A 27,374-nucleotide genomic window follows, 5' to 3' on the forward strand; every position below is an offset into this window, starting at 1 on the left:
CCTTTCAGGATACTGTTCTAAATGAAGCACAGCAGCCTGGTTCTTACTGATTTACTACAAGTGCACAAGTCTGGACTTCTAGCCAATAGTTTATCTTGAGTTGAAGCAACCAAACTCTTCTGACACTGATATCCTTACTGTTACAAAACCCAGCAAAAGCACGTCCAGAACATCAAGCCATCTGCCTCAGAGAGACTACAAATGTCCTGATCTCCAGAGTTATGCATTCTATCTGGCCTTTTAATGGCCGTTCCATTATTATTAGTGGCCCCTACTATCACAATTATCAGGTGCTCATGATTTCATGTTTTGTCCACTAAAAACCTGAACTGCTCCCTTTGTAAATTCGACCATAGCTTTATTAAATTATCCTGTGCTGTAACAGTGTCTCCTCTTGGTAGTTTTTAAAGTAGACCTGTGTTGGATTTGTAATGGTGCTAAAATGTATTGAGTAGACTTTCAAGATCTTCCTAGTATCTACCAGCAATGCATTTTTTGTTTTAATTGATTTGCTGGTAAATCTACTGAAATAATTGATTGATGTGACTAGAGCTGCTCAATTCATTAGGCAACATTGGCAACCGGCAAGGGTGCCATCACCCGATGGGTGCTATTAATGAAAGTTAAGTGGCGCATACTCCAGATTCTGTGGAGGACCTCCCCTTTCCTTGGTCCATAAAGTCTAATAATACTGAATTTGGGCTATCGACACTGGGGCACCATTTCAATAACTCAAGTGGCACAATCTCCTGACACCAAGATGGAACCTTCTTTCTTGGTCCTTGAAGTCTAATAATACTGAATATATGCTATGGATACTGCGGGCACCATTTTGGTGACTCAGGTGGCTGGTTCTCCAGACACCGAGGGGACACACACCCCTTTGTCCTTGAAGTTTATTAATGCTGAATGCATGCTATGAACACTGATGGGTGTTATTCTGGTAACTCAGGTGGCTTGTGCTCTAGACACCAAGGAGGACCCTTCACCCTGGGTCCTTCAAGACTTATAATCCTGAATGCATACTATGGTAATTCAAGTGGCACACACTCTGAACACCAGGAACCCACCACCCCTCCTGGGGCTCCATATGCACTTTGAGTGGCACTGGATGTGACAATCGATTAATTTCCAAACCTACTTAATCTGATTATAGTTTCTCAAGGATTCAGGGTCCCAGGCAACATTGGGTGCACAGAATAAAACAGCTTAAGATGGAGAACCGAAGGGATGAGTAGTACTTGTGCTATTTTGACAGATTCTTTAGTGACTCAAAATCAACGAGTATGGGTTTGTTTTAAGGTGTGCCCTGTGGCGGATGGGCATCCCACTCATACTTCCAGTTTGAGTTCTAGCCCCCTGCAATTGGAGTAAAAAGATAGTTGATGGGTGGGTGGATGATTACTGGCAGTAAATACTACAGTGGGGTTCCCTCTGTAATCCTGGACTTTAATACTCTCATCCTCTTTGCATGTCTTCCTCCTTAAGCTCTGTTTCCTCTCAGAGCCCAAAAACACACTGTTAGGCTTAATGGCATCTGTAAAACTGCCCAGTGGGAGTTAATGTGTATGACATACCGGCATCCTGTCTCAAAAGCAAATGTGTTTCTTTCTTGCAAATGATGCTATGTCATGGGTTTTCCTGCTGAAAAGCAGGTTTAGGTAATAAATTAATGTACATATAGATGAAGGGAGGAGGATCCCAATATTGCTGATCTTTCAGACGTTACTGCTGTTCTTCTGTGGAGACTTTTCTCAGAATTTATCTCAACATTTATGGGAAATCCTGCCCACAGACACACACCCATACCCTGCCCAAGCTCTACAGAAATACATGCACACACATACTGTATAATGGCCTCCTCCGAAAGCAAACACTTCAGGGCCATCATAATGGAGTCATCATTTTCTGTCAAATAAAGAAAACTGAATATTTTCTTTTTTCTTAATGCACATATGAAAAGAGCTGATTTAATAATCAAGATGGGTTTGTACCTTAGAAATACATTTTTCACTTACATGATTTTCTTCTGTCAATGCAGAAAAAAATTAAAAGCTTCAAAAATTCTTTTCTAGCAGAATCATTAATATTTTCTGTATATTGCAATTAATTTGTTATATACTAAAATATACTGTTTTATATAATTAACTTATATTTATTATAAAATAAATATGTTTTGATCAACACTAATATGTGTGTATATACAGTACAGTATATATGTTACCGGCAATGTATGAAAGGCAGGCATTGTATAGAATGCCTAGGCAATATATACAGAATGGCAAAAATTGGACGGCAAAGTATGAAACGATTAATATTTCACACATTTCCTAGGCATTCTATGCAACACCAAAAGACAAACCGGCAAAGTATAAAATACTCCCACTAACAAGTAGGTTCATATTTTATTTTCTCTTGTTTTCCTCAATAAGAAAGTCTTATACTTTATTTTGTATTTCTTTCACTTTCATATACGTCTTTTCGATAAAAGCCTTTTCATGACTCTCTTTTAATACCTTGCCTACTGTAAATAGCATTTGTCATTCTATATAATGCCTAGGTATTAAATACAATGCCTAGGGAAAGTACATATAATATTAAAATAATTTGGATATTTCATACTTTGCCCAAAAACACCAGGCATTTTATATATTGCCTAGGCATTCTATACAATGTGTGCTTCATGCATTGCCAGTATGTATATATATATATATATATATATGTATGTACAGTATACAGTATATATATATATATATATATATATATATATATATATATATATATATATATATATATGAGGGTAAATCAAAAAGTAAAGAGAGAGAGAGAGAGGTTAGGAGCACGCACTGATACAGCGCATTGCCTCACCCACCACACAACAAACCACCTCAAGATCCCAGATTAGGACCCGAGTGCAACCATGCAATGGGTGACACCTCAGCACCACACTAGTTTAAATGTAGTGGAACAGTGTGAGGTTTTTTATGGTGGATGGAGTGCCAAGTCTGCCACCAACCCCCAAGTTTTTCCCTGCAGGTTGGAGGGCTGACATGCAGGGCTGGATGCAGATTAACGTCATACCCAGGACAGAGCAATTACAGGTTAAGGGCCTTGCTCAAGGACCCAACGAAGTAGTAAAGAAATTTTGAAAATTCTCTGGTAATTGCAGATAGAAGCTCGCAATACAACATGTCCATGAAGGCGTATGGGTAGTTCAAACATGCATATTGTGAAGCACTTAAAGTTAATCCAAGGTCAAATGAACATGGACGCTCGGCTGCACCATTTTTGAACAGTGTGCTGTAGTGAGATTTCTTTGGGCAGAGGGTGTGAAACCTGCCGAAATTCTCAAAAGTATGTTGATTTGTTCAGATCAGTAAGCTGTTTTGGTACCCATCTTACACAAACTTTATGGTACCCCAAATCATCAGGCATATGGCATGTGCCGATCCATAGCTGATATCCAAATGTGTAGCAACAGCAGACAATGTAATCCATCAGTCTTCTCTGATAAAGGCATTCACCATCTCATTGTGAGCTTGTTTGTTTGCACAATGTTGATGGTCAACCAGATCGAGCTTTGTAGGTCACTCTTGTTCTTCCCACTTTAAACCTTTCTATCCATTCATAAACTTTTTTTATTGAGTCATGCCGTTTTCACTTCCGTACTAAGCCAATGTCCTTTGGTCAATTTCAGTAGGTTTCACTCCCTGTGCCCAAAACAATCTCACTTTCGGCGCATTGTTCAACAGTGGTGCAATCCCACAGAGCATCTCCCATGTTCATTTGATCTTGGCTTCAGCTAGACTAACGGCAGAGATCTGTCTAATGTGTATTCAAACTACCCATAAGGCACAAACATGTTGTATTGCGTCAGTTTCTGTTCGCTTCAATTACCACATAATTTTCAAATTGTCTTTACTTTTTCATTAAGCCTCATACGCTCACCAGTCACTTAATTAGGTAAACCTTGCTAGTACCAGGTTAGATCCCCTTTTGACTTCAGAACTGCCGTAATTCTTCATGGGACAGATTCAGCTATGTGCTGGAAGCATTGCTCAGGGATTTTGGCCCATATTGACACAATAGCATTACGTAGATGCTGTAGATTTGTTGGCTACACATCCATGATGTGAATCCCAGTTCGACAACATCCCAAATGTGCTCTATTGGATTGAGATCTGGCGACTGAAGAGACCATTTGAGTACAGTGAACTCATTGTTATGTTCAAGAAGCCAGTTTGAGATGATTTGAGTTTTGTGACATGGCGCACTATCCTGCTAGAAGTAGACATCCTGATGGGTACACTGCATTCATAAAGGAATTGACAGCAACAACACTCAGGTAGGCTGTGGCATTTAAATGATTTTTAGTTGGCACTAAGGGGCCCATAGTTTGCCAAGAAAATATTCCCCACACCATTACACCACCACCACCAACATAAACCATTGGTACAAAGCAGGATGAATCCATGTTTTCATGTTGTTGATGCCAAATTCTGATACTACCTTTCTAAATGCCACAGCAGAAATTGAAACTCATCAGATAAGGCAACATTTTTCCAATCTTCTATTGTCCAATGGGGGTGAGCCCATGTGAGTTGTAACCTCAGTTGCCTGTTATACGCTGACAGGAGTGGAACCCTGTGTGGTCCCGGTGTAGTCCATCTCTTCCAAGGTTTGATGTGTTGTGCATTCAGAGATTCTCTTCTGCATACCTTGGTTGTAACAACTGGTTATTTGACTTACTCAAGCCAGTCTGTCCATTCTCCTTTAACTTTGACCATCAACAAGGAATTTCCACCCAGAGGACTGATGCTCAGTGGATATTTTCTTTTTTTTTAGACCATTCTGTATAATCAATCCCTAGAGATGGTTATGTGTGAAAATCCCAGTAGATCAGCAGTTTCTGAAAAATCCAGACCATCCTGTCTGGCACCAACAACGATGCCACATTCAGAGTCACTTAAATCACCTTTCTTCCCTATTCTGATGCTTGGTTTGAACTTTAGCAGTTTGAGTTGCTGCCGTGTGATTGGCTGATTGGATATTTGTGTTAACAAGCAGTTGAACAGGTATACCTAATAAAGTGTTTGGTGAGTGTGTATGTATACTAGGAGGTTCACTTCGCTCACCAACCGCTCACCCCGGCCTGCACTATGCATCCGCCACTTCACATCTCTACCACTCACGTTGTGAAGAAGGGGGCTGAATGCACCCCAAGGAGACACAGTTGCTCCTCCGAAACCCCCTCTTAAACAGTGATACGATAGGAAACAAACAGGTTTTTTTTTTACCTCATCTTTGCTCGATCAGCTGCTGCTTGCTGTGATCTGCATCTTGCATGGCGTTTCAAACATCTAAAAGCCTGTACAGCAGCTGTCCTACTCTTTGTCTTTTATTTACAGCGTGGTTAAATCTCTTGGCACAAAGTATTGCCTTGTAGGATGTGAGTTCTTGATATTTTTTAGTTTATAATTTAAAAATGGAATAAGAATCTTAAAATCTAACAACATCACTTTTAAGTTTGATAAATTCTGAAAAGAATGATACCAAACATATATATGTAGGTTTTAAAATAAGCCTTGATTTAAAGTGGACAAAAAGTGTAACATAAAAACGTGATGTAAAATCATTGTACAAAATCGTTGCACTTTTAGGCTTAGGATTTTATATATATATAAAGCCAGGACAAAGGATTCTTTACCTAGCCATGAGACCCACACAGTGTAAGTAGAACACTGATAAATGGGCATCCTGGACAGGATTGTTGGTGGTTTCATTCTTGGTTGTGACAACATAATGGAAGGATGGAAAGAGACTGGCATTCCCACGTGCACACCAGCAGGGCTGCCCATCAATTCCTTGGCTCCGACCAGGAAAGCTTCCAGTAGAATACTTCTATATTTTTAACTCCATCTAACCAGGACATGCCACTTGGGTGCAATGCTGTGGCTTCCAGGAATTCTAAAAGAAGCCATTCCTTCTTGAAACTTGTTTGTTAAATTGACATACATCTTATGAGCCTATGAATTGTGTCTGTGGTTTAAAGCTCTGAGATGCCCCCCAGTTTCCATACCACTTGCATAAAATGTATTGTTTTGCTTGTGCAACCACTAACCTGTTGATGACTTCATTGTCTTCATCATTAATCTAGCATGTCATATGGAGGTAGCCCTTTAAAGTGGAGAACAGGTGGTTGTCACACAGGGCTGTAGCATCTCACAGAGCGACCTTTGCAACCTGTGCACTGTGAACAGGGACGTTGTCATGGTGCAGAAGTGGGGCGGATAACAGAACACCTTGCAGCTTCTCCCATTTTGTCTGCTACAAGCTGAAAAGTAGATCTGCATATTATTAACTAGGTAAACGGGTCATGTGAAGCAGGTAATGAATGTGGACTACACCCTGTGTCACTTTTTATTGATCTAAGTGCTGCATCTGATACAGTCAATCCTAATTTTCTGCTCTCCTGTCTCCAATCAAACCTTGGAGTTTGTGGCATTGCTTTATTGTCATTGAAATCACATCTTACTGATAGGCAACTCATTTCTTTTTATTGGAAACACGAATGTCATACTGCTCTACTTTCACAAGGCTCTGCTTTAGGTCCCCTCCTGTTTAATATTTACATTCTGCCCTTAGACTCCATCATTCATCAACATGGTTTACCATTTCATTTTTATCCATCCATCCATCCATCCATTTTCCAACCCGCTGAATCCGAACACAGGGTAACAGAGCCAATCCCAGCCAACACAGGGCGCAAGGCAGGAACCAATCCCGTGCAGGGTGCCAACCCACCGCAGGACACAAACAAACACACCCACACACCAAGCACACACTAGGGCCAATTTAAAAATCGCCAATCCACCTAACCTGCATGTTTTTGGACCGTGGGAGGAAATCGGAGCGCCTGGAGGAAACCCACGCAGACACGGGGAGAACATGCAAACTCCACGCAGGGAGGACCTGAGAAGCAAACCTGGGTCATTTCATTTTTATGTTCACACAAATTTAATTTAGTACCAGGCTCACAGGTCAGCTTCCACCTTCCTCCTTTGTAAATTGCTGATCTTATATCAAGTTTTAGATGGCATCAAACTTCCTAATGCTGAACAGTGAAAAAACGTACATGAAGCCTGTTGGATCCAAAGCTGCTGTTCCAAGGGTTAGTGACTTCAGCCTTAGTTTAGATGGAATTGCAATGTCCCCTCTCTAGTGAAGTTCATAATCTTGGTGTTACTTTTGATCCTTCATTTTCTTTTCAATCACACATTTTTTTCCTTGACTATACTCACTTTCTGTCACTTGTGTAGCATTGCCCTTGGCTTTTGTGATGTAGAAACTCGTGTTTATGCTTTTGTTACTTCTCATGTAGATTACTGTAATCCACTCTTTTCAGGTCTCTTTGCCATAACTTTTAATAAAGTGTAATATATATAAAATTCTGCTTTCAGATTACTTACTGACACTAGTGAGAAGTCAAGCAAAATTACACCTTTTATTGGCTAACTAAAAAGATTACAATATGCAGGGGTGGCAGATGACAAGGGACCTTGTCCCACTGGGACACCTGGAACAGGGAAGGACCGGGAAAGGGGCAATATATTCCCCTGGACGCAAGAGGGCAGCCCCCCTGGCTTCCATCAGAGCTGGGAAGCTCAGCCCTGTATGGGGTCCGTGGCCGTCACCAGGGGGTGCCTGGATGGTTCCTGAGCCAAAGACAACGGCACTTCCACCACAGCAGGAAGTGCTGCTGGAACAGGAACAATGTACTCCCGGAGTGCTTCCAGGTGCAAGGGCAGCACTTCCTCCACACTAGGAAGTGCTGCCAGAAGACCATCACAGAGCACATCCGGGGCGGGATAAAAGGGGCTGCCTCACTCCATTCGGAGAGCCAGAGTCGGATGGCAGTAGATGGAGCTTATAAGAAGAGGAGTGGAGGCGGCTGAAGGAAGGAGGAAGAAAGGACAGAGCTATTGTGGTGATTAGGGCACTGTGTGTGTTGTTGAAAAATAAACGGTGCATGTTTTGGACACTTGGAGTCCGTGTCTGTTTGTTTCGAGGCTGATCTTTCACAGCAAGCTTTCGAGGAAACTCAGACCCCTTCTTCTGTCAAGATGTAATCAGAAGGAGCCTGAGTTGCCTCGAAAGCTTGCATATTGTAATCTTTTTAGTTAGCCAATAAAAGGTGTCACTTTGCTTGACTTCTCACTACATTCGTAATGGCTAACATGGTACAACACCCTAGTATTACTGACACTAGGAAATCTGCTTGTGTCACACTTGTTCTATTTCAGTTAAACTGGCTTCCTGTAGCAGCTCGTATAAAATATAAACTACTTGTCCTTACATTTAAAGCTCTAAATGGCCTTCTTTAATTTGTGAACTTCTCTGTCCTTACAAGCCTGTGTGTGTGCTCAGATCTTCAGGCACTAATATACATTATATTCATCTTGCACATCTGTCTGTGGTGGGATACAGATCTTTCAGGGTTGCTGTCCCCTACAGTCTGGAACAATCTTCCACATCATCTCCACAACTATACAAATTTAACTCCAACCTCAAAACACATCTTTTTGTTAAACGTTATCATTCCATTATTCAAATTTGACAGTCTTTACTCATCATTTCACCATTTAAAAGTAATAACAAAAATGTTTTATGCTATATATTCTAACTTGTTTTATTATATTCTGTGTCATTTAAACATTTAGGCATGCATTAGATTGAATAACCTTGATTATGATTGTAAAGTGACCCTAAATCTTAGTTAAGGAGCTATATAAGTAAAACTTATTATTACACTATGTTATCAGAATTTGTGTTCACCTAATCGCCACTTGTTTGAATCTTACATGTTAGAGGGTCACTATGCTTCCATCTTTTAAATCATTCTTTAGACTCTGGCTCATAGTGACGGAGCCAGATTTCATTTTCAGTTGCTTATTAAATTTCGCCCAGTGCCAATTCATTGACTTAAAGTTCTCCTTGCAACATGAAAATGCAGTGATGCTTCATTTCAGGAGTCAACATTCTGGCCATCCCACATGCACCGACCTGAGCAGGTATAATTGTTAAGAAAGAATGGATTCAAATGACCCATAACAAATCACTGTTGTGTCTGCTGTCTCACCCACCATCACTATTTGATTCTCCTTTCTGATTTGCTCCACAATTTCGTCTGTCGTCAGTCCTGCCACAACTGAATTCTGCAGTCCATCTCTTGTCTGTGACACATGAAATAGGGCTAGCAGCACACATTGACTGAGCAAAAATTAGTTTCCAAATGCATTTTGTTCACTAGTGTTAAAAATTCCCTAATCATGTGATTTTTGGCACCCATATTGACTTGGTTCCTGAAACAAGAATTATACACACCAAAAACCGCATGCTTGAAAGTTGTATTTTGTCATAGAGGAGGTCATCTTGGGTCATTTACAAAATTAGCTCAGTAGAGCACCAGAAAACAAAATTTATATATATATATATATATATATAGTGACCTGTAGGGGGTGCAGAAGTACCCCCAAATACTAGACACAATAAGGCCACACAAGTCCCAGATTCAAATAAGGTATTTCTTTATTTAAATAAATACCTGAAATCAGGCTTCTTCCTCAGAGTCAGCACAAAACAAATCTTTTTCATTGTCTTACTTCTTCCAAATCTCCCTAGATGAGAGTTGCCCCACTCCACCCCTAACTCTGAGCCCCCCGAGGTTCCTTTTTAACTCAGCACTTTTGGAGCCAGGACATTGCCCAAAGGAAGCACTCTGGTGTAAAAACCCAGTATGGCTGCCCAATTGGACTACTTTTCCCAGTATGCTTTGCGGGTGTGCATGGGTGCACCAGTCCAGGAGCACTACCACTCAGCAAATCCTTGCCAGGAAGGGAGGCCAGAGTGGAAGGACAGCAATTGGCTGTTCTCCTGACCAGATTGGGAATTTATGGAGGCCAGGATAATGGAATAATGGAATGCAGTTTAAAAGTAGACTCCGCCTCACCTCCAAAAGTTGCATCGCGACGCAGCAGACAACAGTTGCCATATATATGTTACGGCCAAAACCCGAAATCGGCCAAAGTGGAATGTGTCCGGTCAAATTGGGAAATGGCCAATGTCGCTGTAAATTGACCAGCCAATGTCCGATCTTTTCCTTGATTTCGGGATTTCGCCAGCCAGTTTGTGAAATGGCATGGTGCAATTGGCCAAAGTCAGAAGAAAAAAGGCATGAGCAGCAATTTTTTGCACACTTAGTAGTGCAATTGCATCGAGTGTAACCTTTGCCGCTGGTCAGTGATTGGAAAGACGCGACGGTTTGTAGTAATTTATCTTCTGTGCCTACGGATTCCAGTGTGAGCAGTTTCTCGTGCAGAATGGAAAACTCACTTCTGAATCTGCATCTGAATTTTTAAGCATCTTCGCATCTTGAGTGGACAGTCTTACATCAGCACAACGAATTTTGGCTAGGTATTTCTTGCCACTTTGAGAAATGGCCGGCCAAAGTAGCATATACACTGGTCATTTCTAGTAATTCGGACTTTGGCCACACCTTTCGGCCAAAATGTGAAATGGCCGACCAATTTGGGAACAGGCAGAACTTCGGGTTTTGGCCGTAACATATATATATATATATATATTTGCCGTCCTCCGCAGCTCTGCCCACGTAGTAGTGAAACAGGACAGTGAGGAGGGCCGTGCCCAGCTCCCCACTCCTGACGTGACGCTTCCTCCTCCCCTCGGCCTACATACTCTGTCTTGGATATATATCGCTCCCGCAAGTAAACTATGATTCTTAGCACAATCAGAGAAATCACAAAATCAACCGGAATGTTGAAGCAAATTATAGAAAAATACTTGATCTAAATACGTTAAGTAGTTCTCTCGTGAAAAGCTGACAGACAAACAGACAGACATTGGATTTTATATATAGAGAGAAAAATACGAAAACCCCCCCACACACACACACACACACACTGTAGAGGCAGGAATGTGGCATCAATCCATTGTAGGTCACACTCACCCATTCATTCACACAGGGCCAGTTTAGTATCACCAGATAACCTACCTGCACATCTTTGGGTAGTCAGAGGGAAACCCATTGAAAGAAACTGTAAACTCCATCCAGGAATTGACTGGAGATTGAACCCAGGAATCAACAAAATGCAAATCTTCATTTCTGTGCCCATCTGTCTGTTCCCAGCTCCCCTACAAATGTGTACTTGAAAGCTACTGTAGGTCCAGAGAAGGAATGAATGGATGGGTGTCTCGTAGTTTTTAATCTCCCAACATGCTGACTATAGTCGACTTACAGGAGGCTTGGATTAACTATGGATAATCAGTTCTGGTTCTGCTGCCTTTCCTGTACTCACAGTTTGATTAAAACTTGTCTTCTCTCTCTTAGCTCATCTTTTACAGCCTCAGCTTGCCTTGTTCAAACATGGCTGGTTGCAGCTGACCACAAGAAGTTAAAATCAAGCGGAACAACTTTACATGTGGGTTCCAATGTGGACAGCATACTTTTTATGAGTTGGTGCCTGTTGTGGATGAATGTGCATGGGGGAGAGCAACTTGTGCTAATAACGGTATGAAATTACATAACCCAAAATAACTGACATTTTTACAAAAAACAAACCCATAAATACACAGCCTGTGATTTGTCTTGACTGCTGGACTATTCACATAATATTCTCAAAGCCAGTTACCAGGAGCCAGAGAATACCAGGGTCCAAGTCTGGACTTAGTGCCAGACAATCGCAGGGTCCACTCACATACAAATAGGGCCATCTTAACTCAACCTACATGTCTTTGGGATGTGATGATACAACTGGAGTATCTGAAGAAACTAAAACGCGGGCACAGGGAGAATGTGTAAACATCCACACAGACAGCAAGCAGGCACAGTATTCAAACACAAGACTCTTAAGCAGTGAGACTAACTACTGCATCATTCCAGCATTATAAAGTCCTCTATCTGGTTTATGTCCATTCCGGTGCAGATTCAGGATATTTAATTGGCAGGTCTGGGACAATGCAGATTTGGAAAATGTATTAAAGCACAGTGTTTATGACATCCCAAACCAGTTGTACCTCTCTATGTTTATTTGCGACCCACAAGTTTATCCTTGGTGAGATGTGTGCTAATGTCAAAATGATCCACTGCACACATAACATGTTGTCCCCGTTGGTGAAATGAGCATGAATACCAGAACGGGTTTGGAGGTGCCTTAATGAAATGACTGCACATGTTGGTGCAACAAGCACACATGTCAAAGTGGTGGGACGGGTTTCCATATATGAGATCATCATAGATAAATAAGATGATATAAATCATGTGGCACTGTCGATTACTAAGGCGACCCACTACTATGGCAACCCATGAGCCATCAGCCTCAGCATATGACCCCACTGGTTGAGAAACACTGGACACAGCAGACAGTTTGAGTTAATGATTTTGTCTACAAGATATTCACATTTTCTTTCAATGTTTACTTTTCTTGTTTTGGGGTACCTTCTGTTTATATGTGCCCATCATCCTCCACAGTCCAAAGACATGACCAGGCTGCTTGGTGAGATGTGATCAGCTTCACCCTTTGATGGACCAGTGCCCATACCTGGAGCTGTTCCGGCCTTGACCTCTCATTGCTGGGATTATTAATGTACAGAATAAAGAGTTTTCTGAATATGAAGGAATGGGCAGATGGGTGTTTTTGACCCATCTAATTTATTACAATTGAGAAGATGTGCATGTGTGTGTGTGTGTAATCACCTCTTATGGCTACTTCCCAAGTCTACGAATGAGTGTGTAGGACGAGAAGTGGATATGACCCTTTGATAACTGGTATTTAGGAGTCTTACACCCTCCCAAAATCTGTTCCTTCTCTCTCTCACATACACATACACACAGATCAATTCATCTGCCTGTCCATCATTTTTATTCCATGTCACATGACAGATTACAACTTGTATCTGCTGTTCCTCATTTCATTTCTCTATCTCCCTTTGTGGCTCTGCCTTTTGCATACATTGTCCCTCACAATGGGATGATATGTATGTGTCTTTGTTCTCATTTTGTTGATATCTCTAAAAATATACGTCACGACTTTAGGGGCTTAAGCTTGACTGTGATTTCCAGCATGTATTCTGGTGTCTCCAGGACTGGTTCCTTGAGTCCAATGCTGGTATGGAGTCACTGTGATTAACAGTACCACCTTACAGAGTCCGACTCTTGGACCAGAGGTCACTGCTTTGTGGTGTCTGCACAGGTGTTTCCATGTGTCCATATTGTTATAGACTGGTACCCAGGTAGGTGATATGGTTGAGACAGTGAAGAGCATTGCCGAGTTCAGGATCTGACTTCCATCATGTTCGCTATGATCATGGAATGTATTATCTGTTTTTTGCCCACTGTTTGCCTTTCTCAAGCTGATGTGTGTATTACATAAACTGGCATCTCTAGACTGGCTCCTATGGTTACTGGTTCCCCGTCTGAGTTTGTGCCAGATAATGTCTAGCTCCATACTCTGTAACCCTAAACTGAATGAAGTGGGCTCAATAAAGGATGCATACCCTGATAACAATTATAGCATGTATAGGAAGACACATTTGGAGCAACAAACTTAATTTAAAAATACATACTGATACTGAAAAATACAGAAGATTCAACGTTTAATTTTGTTCTTACAGTCAGACATGTCAGTGCTGCTTCTCCGTCGCTTCCCTGCCGTCTCACATGTGTCCCGCTCAGTTATCCCAGCACGTTTCACTCGCCCACTTATCACCTTCGGGTTTTTAATCTGGATTCAGGTCTGTTTGGTTTTGCAGCTAAAGTGGTTTCCAGCAGCTATTGCGTCTTGTCGCCACTCTAGTGCTTGGTTGGTCTGGATGAAAACCGCTGTGTTCACATAGTGGGAGGAGAGTGGTTTTTGTCAAAGATCAATGCCTTGACTTCCTTTTCTTTGCTCCGCTCAGATGCAGCCAGTTTCGCATTCGCAGCAGGAGCGCTGTCAGCTAGCGGCGTCAGCATGAGCTCCGGGGATATTGTGTGCACGGGGTGGCTCATCAAGTCACCTCCCGAGAAGAAGCTCAAGAGATACGTGAGTAGTTGGCTGCGCGGGCTTGTCTTTTTTCCACCGCTGTTTGATCTTCATTATCTTGTAGTATGAACTGTATGGGATGCGCGTGTGCGGACACAGAGAGGACACTCCAGCTTCGAAGCTGCCGCCTGGACCGCCCTGCACCACGGATGCCCTCTGCAAGTGGCACAAAAACAAACTAAAAATGATCGTTTTGCCGCGTTTGGATTTACCGCGTACCTCTGCACCGAGGGTCGCTTCGAGTTTATTATATGTGTAGAACGGCAACTGGCGACAGTCATTTAGCTTAGCGCTCTCATCAACCTGTGACTAGATGGGGATTGAAAGCGATTGCACTGGGTGTGGAGACGCAAGTCTGCCCTCCTGCGTGTTATTACCGCCTTAGTAGACGTGCCAATGCTGCTTAAGCAACGCTGGAGGTCCCGTGCTGGTATCGTTGAGATGCCGCTTACGCTTTGTGATATGCGACTGAGCTGAGCGGCGCCTGCTCTGGGCGGCAAAGAGTCGTTTCTGTTCAAAAGCTTTAAATTATTGTCAGAGCGAAAGAAAGCAGGATATCCCGCTTTTCCACCCCCACCCTCCGCCCAATCCTATCCTATCCCACACCCGATTGGCGAGGCGGAGCACGCCGGCTGGCAGTCGCCACCTTGGTGCTTCGTCCAAATTGACAGCGTAGCGGATCGCTTAGAGAGTTTTCTTGGTTTGTTATTGCAGATGGCACGTGCCGTTTATTAGTCTACCCGAAGCTCGAAGGTGCATGGGGTGAAATTTAAAGGGGTTTTGATTCACAGTATTGTAAAGCCAACGTATTTACTGGTAAGTGTATTTGTCTGAAAAACAATGTATTTAAAGAAAAATGTAATCAGAGCTATGACGCTGATAACAGCTTGCCCCCGAAAGGGAAACCAAAAGACATTGTGTCTGTTGAGCTGGGCACCCCTATAGCAGAGTGACTAATACGTGGTGTCATTTCCTATTTTCAGCCAGCGATGCCACTCTGTTGGGACGCTATGGTGTCTCCGTTACTTTTTTGTCATTTTAGAAATACGTGTAAAATAACATGGGTACCTACCATCTTGGATGGTGGATGGGGCGCACTGTACGCATACCAGTTGCATGAAAGCTACAAAGAGATGCCTTGGTGTCATATTACTATATTTTTTATCAAATTAAGAGAAAAGAAACAAAATTTATTAATCAGCGTGACATCAGGAAAATACATGTGGGCGTACTTAATTTGTTGTTCATTTTTTGTTGAAAAGAAAAGACTGACCTGCGCAAGAATGGCATATTTTGTTTTGCTGGGTGCTTCATGCCACACAATTTTAAAGTTGCTCAGAGGATGTTCTAATAATTGATCAAAGCAGTTTCATCCAGATAACTGCCAATAAATAAATGCTTACAGATCAAATTTTATATTATCTCTACCCTGTACTTTCCCGGAGCATATGCACTTATTATTAAATTAGGGGTTTCCCCTTACATTTGTCACCCACTCAGTAATAGCAACATAGTAAAAGGAAAATGTAAACTTTACAGAAGCATTTCCTTTTATCTGATGCCATGTTTGTGAGCAGATACATGCAGCGCTCGGTGTGTAAGGTCGAGAGTAGTCTGTTAAAAAATCAAATCAAAAGTGGGTGATTATTTTGTACACTGAGGTTCCATTTCTTGGAGAAAGTTTCAGTGAGCTTGGTGGCTCAGTAACACCCACAAGAAAGGTTTTGATAAAGAAGGGTCTTCAGAGAATTTCTGCTGGACTGTAATAAAGTAAAGTGATGCATGGATGATTTTTAATGGTTACTGTTTTGCCCATTATCTGGCAACTAGTTGGCAATGGGGCTGTGGGCATACAGTACCTATATTGCTTGTACAGCACAAGCAGTTTCGTGTTAATGTTTTAGGGATGAGTTTGCATTCTGAACTCTTTTAATGTGGATGCGCTTGTTATAAATGAAGTATCCTGCTGTCTTACTGTGTGACTTACTAGTGACCTTACATTGCCAGTGAGCTGACCAGCAGCTGGGTCTTTATGTATTTAAATGCAGAATGCCTCACAGTGGGCTCACAATATATTTTCAATATGCGAACATGTATGTGGATTTTTGAACCCCCCATATGGCACAGCACCACAGAGTGAGTTCAAATTACTTTGTCAGTCTGCTACCCAGTTAATTGAGTGGCTGGATCTTCTCCTCTTGATATAAATGATCATTACACTGAGCTCACATTATGCTGTCAATAAGTTGATCACATGTTAATTTGTTGAATCTTTGCACCCCATGATGTATAGCACTTCACAGTGAGCTCACATTACATTGTCAATATGTCAAACAGTAGCTTTGTAACTGGATCTTCACCCCCCATTACACAGAGCACTTCATAGTGTCTTTTTTCCTATGCTGGCTAGGTGTTTAGTAGCTGGTTCTTTGCACCAATTTATAAATTAATGTTACAGTGAGTTCATATTACCGCTTTAACAAGTTGAACAGTTGTTTATTATCTTTCAGTGATACACAGTGCCTTATAGTGACCTCATATTACATGGGCAGTTTCAATAACCAGTAGCACATTATCTGGATCTTCATATCAAGGGATATACAGCACCCTACAGTGAGCTCACATTACATTGTCAATATGCCATCCAGTAGCTTTGTAACGGGATCTTCACCCGACCCAATGACACAGAGCACTTCATAGTGTCTTTTTCCTTATGCTGGCCAGGTGTTTAGTAGCTGATTCTTTGAACCCCTGATAAAGTAACCTTACAGTGAGTTCATATTACCACTTTAATAAGTTGAACAGTTGTTTATTAGCATTCTGTGATACACAGTGCTTTACCTCATATTACATGGGCAGTTCCAATAACCTGTTGCACAGTATCTGGATCTCCATACCACAGGATATACAGCACCCTACAGTGAGCTCACATTACCTTGTCAATATGCCAACCAGTTGTTCACTTGGCTGGATCTTAACACCTTGCGATGCCGAGTGCCATTCAGTGCATTCACATTATATTGAACTTTATAGTGAGTTCACATTACCCGTTTAATATGCCAACCAGTAGCTACGTAGATCTTTGCAGCCCACAATATGCAGCACCTTGCAGCGTTACAGCCCACATAACTTACCAGTAGCTCAGAATATGGATCACACCCATTGAAATACAGCATCTTACAATGATCTCACATTGCCACATCAATATGCAGCCCACTATCTCAGAAGCTGGATCTTCACACCTTGTGATACACTGAGTCGCAAACTGTGTTCAGATGACACTAACAAAATGATGACCTGGTGATCAGCAGCTGCATCTCTACTTCTCCTGATTCACAATGTTTTACAGTCAGCTCATATTACGCTGTCAATATGCTCACCAATTTTTCAGTAGCTGGATCAGGGCAGTCCATGATAAACAGTACCAAAAAGTGAGCTCATATTACATTACTGATATACCAATCCAGTAGTTCATAAGCTGCATCGTCACACCCTGGAATACTGAGCACCTCACTCGCACCTGGATCTTTTTCAGGCCATGGTAGAAAACCCTTTACAGTGAGCTCAAATTACATTGCCAGTATGCAGATCCGCAGCTTAGTAACTGGATCTTGAAATCCCCTGATACAGATAGATTCACAGTGTGTTTATTACATTGTCCTTATGCTGAACATTTCTTTTGTATATCAATCTTCACACCCCCTGATACGCAGTACCTTCCAGTGAGCTCACATTACCTTGTTAGTATATGCCAGCCGGTAGCTCACTAGATGGTTCTTTAACACCCCCTTCATACAGAGCACATTCACAGTGTGCTTACGTTACATTGTTAACATGCCAACCACATGTCCTGTAGTTGGATCTCTGCTCCCAATGATTCACAACACCTTACAGTGAGCTCATATTACACTGTCAATATGCTCATCAATTCTTCAGTAGATGGATCAGGGTAAGCACCTAACAGTGAGCTCACATTTCATTGCCGATAGCTGGATCTTCACACCCTGGGATACTGAGCGCCTCACAGTAATCTAGCTGGATCTTTTTCACACCATGATACAAAGCATTTTACAGTGAACTCACATTACATTGCCTGTAGTCTGATCAGTAGGTTAGTAACCAATATTTATGCCCCTTGATATGGATACCTAAACTGTGTGTTTATTACTTTGTCCATATGCTGACCAGTTCTTCAGTAACTGGATCAATGCACTGAATGAGGCAAAGCACCTTGCAGTGAGCTTGCATTACTTTGCTGTCCAGTAACTCACTAATTAGATCTCCATGCCTTATGGTAATACTGAGTTCCTCAAATTGTGTTCCTATTGCATTGTCAGTATGCTGACCAGATGTCCAGCAGATGGATCTTTGCACCCTTTGATGCACAGCCCCTTACAGCAATTCCCACTTACATCATCAATATGCTAACCAGCGGCTCAAAAGATGCATCTTACATACTATCTTGTGGAGCACCTTACAGAGGCCTCATATTACACTGTCAGTGTGCTGACCAGCAGCTCAGAAGATGCATCTTTACATACTATCATGTGGAGCACCTTACAGAGGCCTCACATTACACTGTCAGTGTGCTGACCAGCAGCTCAGAAGCTTCATCTTTGCACCTCAGGGCTCTCTTCAGCTGAGAAATGCCATACGGCTCTCTAATCAGCCCATATTCAGGGTGCTGTTTCAAGGTTTCATCACCCAGCAACAATCTGCTTCATAATAACCATTCTTGTGCGGTTGATACACAGACATGCAAAAAAAAAAAAAAAACTTTTGCTAAAATAATAGGAAGTGGAACTAGTTAAATATTTACATGCAAATAAACTCCCAGCTGTCTTGTACACTTTAGTGTTTCAAGGTAATGAACAGAAGCAAAAATCCAGAGGGGCTTGTTTTTCCCTAGAGACTGATTGACCCTTGGGGATTATGGGAGAAGGGCCCAGCAGGAAGTCCACTTGATATGGACAACACACTTAAGACGGCTGATGCATTTGGTTGTAATCAGTCGGAGGGATCTTGTTCTGAAAGGCGCCAAGGCCCCTCTGTCTGCATCAGGGTTTCCTGCCTAGAGGAGTTCAGCCGCTGCCCTCACTCACTCAAATTGCTAGAGTGGGAATCAATAGTGGACCAAGATGTTTTGAATTCTTCCAGCAGCTGGCATCAGTTGTATTTTTGAAAGGGGCCTGCCATCTTATAAGTTGTGACACCGCTTGCCTCCTATTTATGCAGTCTGTCAGGTTTTTCCCTCTTGGTTAGGCGTCTGCAGAAGCTTTTTATTTCTGCTGGCAGTTTCCTTTTGGGATTGTCTTAAAGCTCTTAAAGTCAGTTGCGAGTGAAAGATAACCCCTGAGCAGCTCTGCCTGTCTAAATGTTATCAGGAACTTAGTAGAAAAACATTCTGCTTAATTGAAAGTCAACTTCCAAGTAACTGGTACTTGGGACAGCTCTCTAGTGAGAAAAATTAAATGCACACATACCACGCACCCCGCCTCTCACCATGCTATGCAAAAAGGCCTCGAACCTTTGACAGATGGCACATTTAATGGCTGTAAATGTGAAGCAGGAGATGAACATGCAAATCACTTTCCACAGAAGTTCATGCTTTCTTTATCAGCTGAGCGAGCTGAAAAAGGGCAGCATTCCAACTGCTTGGAAATTTTATTTCTGTATTCTACATCACTGAGTGTAGTGACACACTGCTACCATTTTGAAGTAATCTCCTGTCCTCCACCCGTGGGCTTTGAAATGTTAATTGATTACCAGCAGTGTCCTATAAAGTGAGTTTACAGTTTGCACTTATGTGCCTTTTTATATTTCAAAAACAATGTTAGTGGGAGAAAAATATATTAGTATTAGAGAATGAATCAATCAGGTCTAAAATGCGGGATCTAGGCAACCGTTTTCAGAGATGAAGAAGAGACAGATGGCAAGTGAAGCAGAGATTTGAAGTACACACATGGAGAGGCAAGCAAAGACATAGAGAGGAGTAAGAAAACAAAATGGCTTGCAATGAGAGTAGGAGGATAATGAGATTTGATGGATGTAAGTGAGGAGTGAGATGTGAAGCAGAAGTGTGTGCTGAGGAGAGGAAATTTGAAATAATACTAAACAGCACTTGAGTGGAAGAAGATTCAAGAGTGTGGCTGGCTACATGTTGTAAGGGGCAGACATTCTGAAATATACAGTATCAATTGGTGAAGGAGATGCAGAGAATGCAATCGGAGAGTGGTGTGACTTGTCTGGCACAAGGAATGAAACCAGATATGTGATGGAAGCAGATAAAATGAGAGATTGGATTGGTAATGGTTATGAATGATGTGGTAGACATTAATTAGTTATGGTAGAACATGGAGGCTGAAATGTGCTGGATGAAGGTTATCAAAATGCTGTTGATAAATTATAGTAAGTGATATGTGGAAAAGAAAGGTAAAGAGTGAGATGAGACAGGTGAAATGAAAAGCAATGTGGGTCAAAAGTGATGAAAAAAGAAGGATAGTGAGATGTTGTTGAGTGTATGTGATAATGTAGATATATGGGCATTGTTGGGAGGGCAAAGAGGTCAACAAAAGTGGGGAGTGAGATGAAGTAAGTGGAGGTGTAGGAGGAGACAACATGACACATGGAGGAGCAAATGTGAAGAGTGAGATATAGCAAGTGAAGATACAAAAGTGGATGGAGGCATATCGTTGAGAATGATATGTGACAGTGAACACATAGCAAGTGAGTTGCATTGAATGATGCATTGTGGAGGAAGATAGAGATTGAGATAAGTTGAATGAAGATTACCAAAGAAAGTGAGATGTCATGAATGGAGAGGGACAAGAGATGTGGTAGATGAGTTACAAAGAGTGAGATGGGGCAGGGGAAAGCGGAGATTGAGATATGCTAAATGAAAGGGAAGAAAGCGATTCAATGTGATGCAAAGAATAATGGCAGATGAAGAATGGTGAAGTGTGAAAATAAAGAAAGATGTATATGTATTTTGCAGCATGATATATGTGGAGGAAAATGGTAAGTGAGACATCATGAGGAGATATATAGAAATAGATGTGGTGGAAGATTAATTGAGTGTGTGATGGGTTGAAAGAGAGTTAAATATGATGTGCTGAACTGCAATGGAGTGTGGGTGTTTAATGGATGAAGCTGAAGTGAGTGAATGGATGAGGGAAGGTGAAAAACAGACGTGATCGGTGAACTAGAGAGGGATATGTAATAGGGAAAGATGGGAGATGAAATGTAGTGAATAAAGGTGGGCAAGCGAATGTTAGGTAATTGTTGAGAGTGATACATGGTGAATGAATATGGAGGGGGGAGAGATGTGGTGAATGAACATGTAGACACAGTTATAGGTGTATTTAAAAGAGTGATGTGTAGTGAAGAAAGGTACAGACTGAAGTGTGGCAGAGAAAACAAGGAAAAAGTCTAGGTGTACCTATGATGGTGTTGTTATATTTCTTTTATAAAAAGGTAAATTTCCTCCTTGGGACAATAAAGTACTGCGGTATCTATCTATCTATCTATCTATCTATCTATCTATCTATCTATCTATCTATCTATCTATCTATCTATCTATCTATCTATAGTGATGTAAAATAGAGACCAAGATATGCTGAGTGAAGGCAAAGAAGATCTGGTAGGTGATTTGTAGAGCAAGCAGGTGAAGAGTAAGATGTGGTGAGTTAATTACTAGAAATGAATGGTTAAATAAACTACAGAAAGAGATCTACAGTATGACAGCTTAAGGTGTAAAATGAAATGTGGTGAGTCAAGCAAAGGAAACAATTGTGGTAGATAATAAAGTCATATGGTTGGAAAAGTTGGCACATGAGATGGGTACATTAAGGAGAAGAAGGAGATGGAATTGAGTTCTAGGGCAAAGTGACAAGGTTATAGGTGGGCCAGGATAGCAATTTATAACGTTTAGGCTAGAAAAATAAATCCTTTGGTGATTAAATATAATTAAAGCAAATAATTAATGTTCAGTATCATATCTTATCTCTTGTTAGAGAAAATAAATGAATGCTTGTAATATTTAAGAAAGATGAACAAAATAGTAAACCTCAAGTCCAAATTGATTAGCTTTAAATGGCCTCGTTAGCTCCAGTCATCAAGTAGAAAAATTAACAACAACAGATGTGTGTATTATGATGGCCATTTTATCACACAAATTGTCAGACTGCAACAGATCACATGATGTAGGATGTAAATAGCACACAAATTGTGCAGAGCGTACAGCTAATTTATAGTTACATATTTTGTATATGGAAATTGCAATCCTTGTTGATGGTAAACATTTTTAAACCAGCTAATGAGCCAAACATCATACGGTCATACTTACTTTTTGGAATATCCTTTTTTATATATATAATATACAGTCTTGGCAGTTTGCGCTGACTGTGTCCAGTGCTACCAACACACCTGCACAGAGGAGAGCAGAGAGCTTTGTGCCTTCCTTTTCTGTTTGCCATAAGAATTACCAGACATGTTATGTTCTTATTCTGCCTTTTGTTTTCAGGCTGTACGTTCTCCAGCTACCCTACATCATCTCTCATAGAGGTACTAAATCTGAGGCATATTTATGAACAATTCTGTGTCTGTTTTCAACTATATCTATCGTGAACACACATAAAAAATAAATCATAGACTTGTACAGCAAGCTGGATAAAAATAATGATATGAATCTCTGTTTTGACCTGCCACATTATTTCTCCATCCAAATACTCATCCCACTAATGAACCCTTGGTGTAAGTTTATTATGGCATAGGGGGAGTGGGAACACATTGCTTGTTGGTTAGACATGCAATTAAGAATTTCATTGTACTTTATTGACATGATAGTACTACTACTACTTCTACTACATAATCAACTTGTTCAACAGCACATGATAAAAAACAAACATAAAAATAACACAACAGCTGTGTGAGACTAATCTGTATCTTATGATTATGTCATGAGTACTAGTATTGTGGGTATATTTGTAAATTTTCCATTTTCTGGTTTATTTTTCATTTTGGGGTGTGTCCAATTTTTAAACTAATTGCCCGTGATGAACTTCTCTCATTTTTTGTTGTTTAGTCCACAATGTTGTAGAAACTCCTCACATCAGAACAGTGCAGCCTGACTCTGTTTAAAATGGGATGCTGTGCCAGAACTTCATCAGGAACAGCAGGACACATATTGGAAACTTATTAAGGGCAAATGTCACACAATCACTAGCATGTTTTTAGGATGTTTTCTTCATACAAAAACTATAGATACATGTAACAAATTACCAAGTAATATGGTAGACAATAGGACTTTGGGGACCTTCAGATCTCAAGCATTATTTGGGTTGGGTGGAATGGCCTGCTGTTGTCATAGTTCTTTTCATGTTCTAATAGGCACCCATGTCACCAGAGACTGGATTACCAGCATACAGGCTGTTGAAGATTGCTACACCTGGTAGCCAGAGATAGGGGTATGCGAGGATCCTGGCACCAGCAAATTAGGAGTGGCTGGGTGAAAAAAACAGGGTTGGTGGACATAACGTGAATGGGCAATGTCCCCAATTTCGACATCAATAAAGTAGGTGGTGGACAGGTGCTGTGATCTTCCCGTTTGGTAACTTGTTGATGACATGGCTAAGATGAGCTGAGATCAAGTTCAGTAGCCTTTTGTGTGTTTTCTGACATTACCCAAGGGTCAAAAGAAAAGTATGTGAATCCTATTTAATAAAAATAAATTATTCGAGTAATATCCAAGGTGGAACATATTTCCACAAAAGTGAAAAGGGAGATGGAAGGGCCACAATAGTATAATTGCCAAACCATTGGAAGAGAAAAAGAACTAATGCAATACAGCTCTGTACTACAAACTGTGATATAAACAGAGCCAAGTCTGTTTCTAAAACGTTCTCAGTTATCTTTGAACATTTTCTTCAACACATTTTGCAACACCATCTGAGGATAAGAAAATGTTCAGGAAATGTTCTTTTAACATAGACTGGAGGTCACTTCAGAGCCACAGACGATGGAGCTCACTATTCAAGGCTGAAATGATCTCTGTATCACAAATCAATGCAGTAGGAGTGCTAGTGGTAGTATTATCCCATGTTTAGAGTACAGTCAAAGTCTTGTATGTTCAACCAACATCACCACTCACTGGTGCCAGGACAAACTTCACTTTATGAAATAGAAAGCAGAAAATGGCTTATCTGATGTTCATTTATGCTTCCAGTTCATAGCAACTACTGGATGTAATTGGGCAGAAATACAAGAAGATTTGTCAAAATCATTCTGGCATTTTAGGACAGGCTTATTATAGTGTACATCAACCAAACATGTCAGATCCTCCTTGATTGCTATGGATTGCTTATTGACTTTGCAGATATGTGTTTAGCCATTTACACAGCATCACAGACCAGCATGCAGTGAAACTGCAAATTATCAAAGGTCAAACAATATTATACCCCTAAGCGGTAATTATAGTGGAGTGGTTTGTTCACCAGTCTGCACTTAGAACAATGGCATCTTCTTCTGTGCTCCATTCAAACCAGTTACAGTTTGAAAGGAGACTTTAATCCACAAGGCTGCCAGCTCTAGTCCTGCCTTTGCCTCACTGTGAAACCCTAAGGCATTTACTTAACCCGCTTGTGGTCCAACTGTGTTAAAAATCTACAAGCAGCTGTACCTTATCTTGATTTTTACTAAAGGCCCCTGCCAATAAATAATAATAAAAATGTAAAGCCAGTTGTTAATAATAGCAACTTTAAAAAACTTTTTCCAATGGATTTTGCAGGATTTACTCAACAACGTCCTCAGCAACATCAGCAATACCTAGAAACTTAAGCAGATCCAAAAATAATGATTTATGATTGGGTGGGCCCTGGCCCACCTGCAGATTCGCCTCTGGTAGAAAGTGTTCTATGCTGGAGGAAGTGTGAATCGTATTTAATAAAAATGGAGAAGCAGATGGGGTGGATGTGTTGCAGACAGTGAGAATTAGAGGATGAGGAGTGTTTTAGGTATAGTGAATGGAGGACTAGAGCTAAATACACAAGGTGACAGATGCATTGTGCTTATATTAGAAGTGAATTCTAAATAAAATTCTTGCAGCAGGAGCAAGAGGAGAGTGAAACTTTGTGGATGCCAGAGAGGAATCAGTAACACTGATGACACGGATTTGGCAGCAGAAGTGAGTGAATTATGGTATACTTTGTAGTAACGGTACTGGCAGAATTGTAATGTGTACAGTGCGTTTGCCCTGCATATGAAATAAAAGTGATGGTATGGCAGGTATCTAGAGACCAGCTTCCTGAAATACTGCATCCAAATGGTGTGAGAAGAGATAAATGGGATATACAGTAGATGGTTAGTAAAGAGAAATGGGGCAACACAGACACAGGCTATATAAAGAGGTACTGGAGCTACAGGAAGGGTCTATTTATCCCCCACCATTCCTGCACCTCAGCATCTCTAAATGGACACCAGGACAGCACATTCCCGCCCATGTCCATAGGTCCTTACCTCCACGGGAAATTCTCAGCTAAGTGCAGGCTCACTAAGCCGCTCTGCCTTTGTCCTTGTGGAAAAATTTCAAGGGCCAAAGTCAAGTTGCAGACTTCCTGCGGGCAGCTATGAAATCTGATGAATTGATTCTGTATTGTTTTCTGTTGTTGACGCCAATCACTGAGGTGAAGAGGAAAGCTTTGGCTGTCTGGGAAAGCAGACACTCCTGAAGGCTGCATTCATGTCTCTCACGCCTTTGACATGAAAGGATATCTTCAGAAAAGAACCTGTGGATGACAAGCTTATTTAACCCTGACTCTGCCTTGCACTTCCCATGTTTCTTTCTCATTGTTTTATTATTTTATTTCTTTTTGTTTTGCATCCTTTATTCACTTTTGTTGCAAAAAAATGCATTCAGATCAAATCAACTCTGTCAAAAACAAACAAACAAAAAGTTTTCAGCAAGCTTTGCTAGACATTGTTCTGCTGCTGTTTTTAGCTGAGAGCTATCAGCTTTTGCAAATCAACATGTCGATATAATCTCATTTGCAGCTTTTTTAAAAAAAACAGAAGTGTGCTTGTGTAATTGTAACTTATGTTCTATAAAAAAGTAATAACAAAAATGACATGGTGCCAGTGTTATAGGAATTCATTATACAAAGGCTGGGGATTTAAGAGCTTGTCCTCAGTATACTGAGAGGTGCCATTCTTCTATAGTGACCATACTTGGAGGTGCTGAAACACGAGAGCTTTATGCAGGGTGTTACAAAACATAACATTTTCAAATTGTTTCACTTATGGTCATGGAGCACCAGAGCCTGTTCCTGTGATAAATAGCAGGTGCAAGGCAGGAACCAACCCTTACCAGGGTACCAATTTATTTTAGTGCAAACGGGACCAATTTAGAACCACCCATTAATCTAACATGCAGGTCTGCGGGATGTGAAGAAAGAACTGAATACTAAGGAAAAAGTCATACAGGCAAGGACATGCAAAATCCTCAGAAAAAGCAGCTAGGCATGGTTGTCGGACCCAGGACACTAAATGCCTCAGGCAGAACCACTATACACTGCACCAATCTGCATCCCTCCATCCCAACATATAGCCAGTCATAATTAGCATTTCACATTGTGATTGACTAGTACCATGTCCAGAAATTGTTCCTGCCTATGTTTGCTGGGATTGGCTCCAGCTTCCATGGCCAGGTTAAAGTGGTTTTGGAAAATGCATGGATGGTTTTCATTAAAAAATCTGTTTCAAAATGCACTTGACGGTGTTGGGGCACCATTTGCATTAGAGAATTAAAATCAATGTACTGTATTCATGGGCAATACAAATTTATAATCAAAGCCTCCCAATGACACAAATGCATCTCCATGTCAGTTTTAACCATTCCATCACCTCAACATTTAAAGCTACAATAAGGATGCTCATGGAATGGTGCATTCTCTTAATTAACAAGACGTGCTGAGGCAGAGGTTAACATGCAACAGGGATAGATTGAGTTGTTTTTGGCCTCAGCACAGTTCCCTGTATTCTGCTGAGCTCTCATCTGTCATCATCTTACATATAAAGCATTTGTCTCTTGTGGTGCCTCTTGTGAGTCTGACACACAACATTTGTGCCTGTTACTTTAGCCACACATATTTACAGTGTAAGGCCGCAGTTCATTTCTGTGCTTCTCGCTTAGGAGTGGTCAGTAGGAGTAGTGACACTGTACGTTTCCAGCATTGAAGTGTTCAGTGAATATATTAGCCATAATACCAAGATCTGCGAATTTCC

The 27,374-nt window shown here is 41.0% G+C and overlaps 1 protein-coding gene across 1 annotated transcript in view; it reads left to right on the top strand.

The window, feature by feature from the left end:
• Positions 1-13,937: 13,937 nt before the first annotated feature.
• Positions 13,938-27,374, top strand: part of gab3 (GRB2 associated binding protein 3) — an 80,952-nt gene continuing 67,515 nt past the window's right edge. The window contains exon 1 of the mRNA XM_039766319.1: positions 13,938-14,099. Coding sequence (XP_039622253.1) covers positions 14,028-14,099 — 72 coding nt within the window. The 5' untranslated portion in view covers positions 13,938-14,027. The remainder of the gene's footprint in view (positions 14,100-27,374) is intronic.

This window comes from Polypterus senegalus, chromosome 10 (genome assembly GCF_016835505.1).
Source record: "Polypterus senegalus isolate Bchr_013 chromosome 10, ASM1683550v1, whole genome shotgun sequence".
NCBI classification, from domain to species: Eukaryota; Metazoa; Chordata; class Cladistia; order Polypteriformes; family Polypteridae; genus Polypterus; species Polypterus senegalus.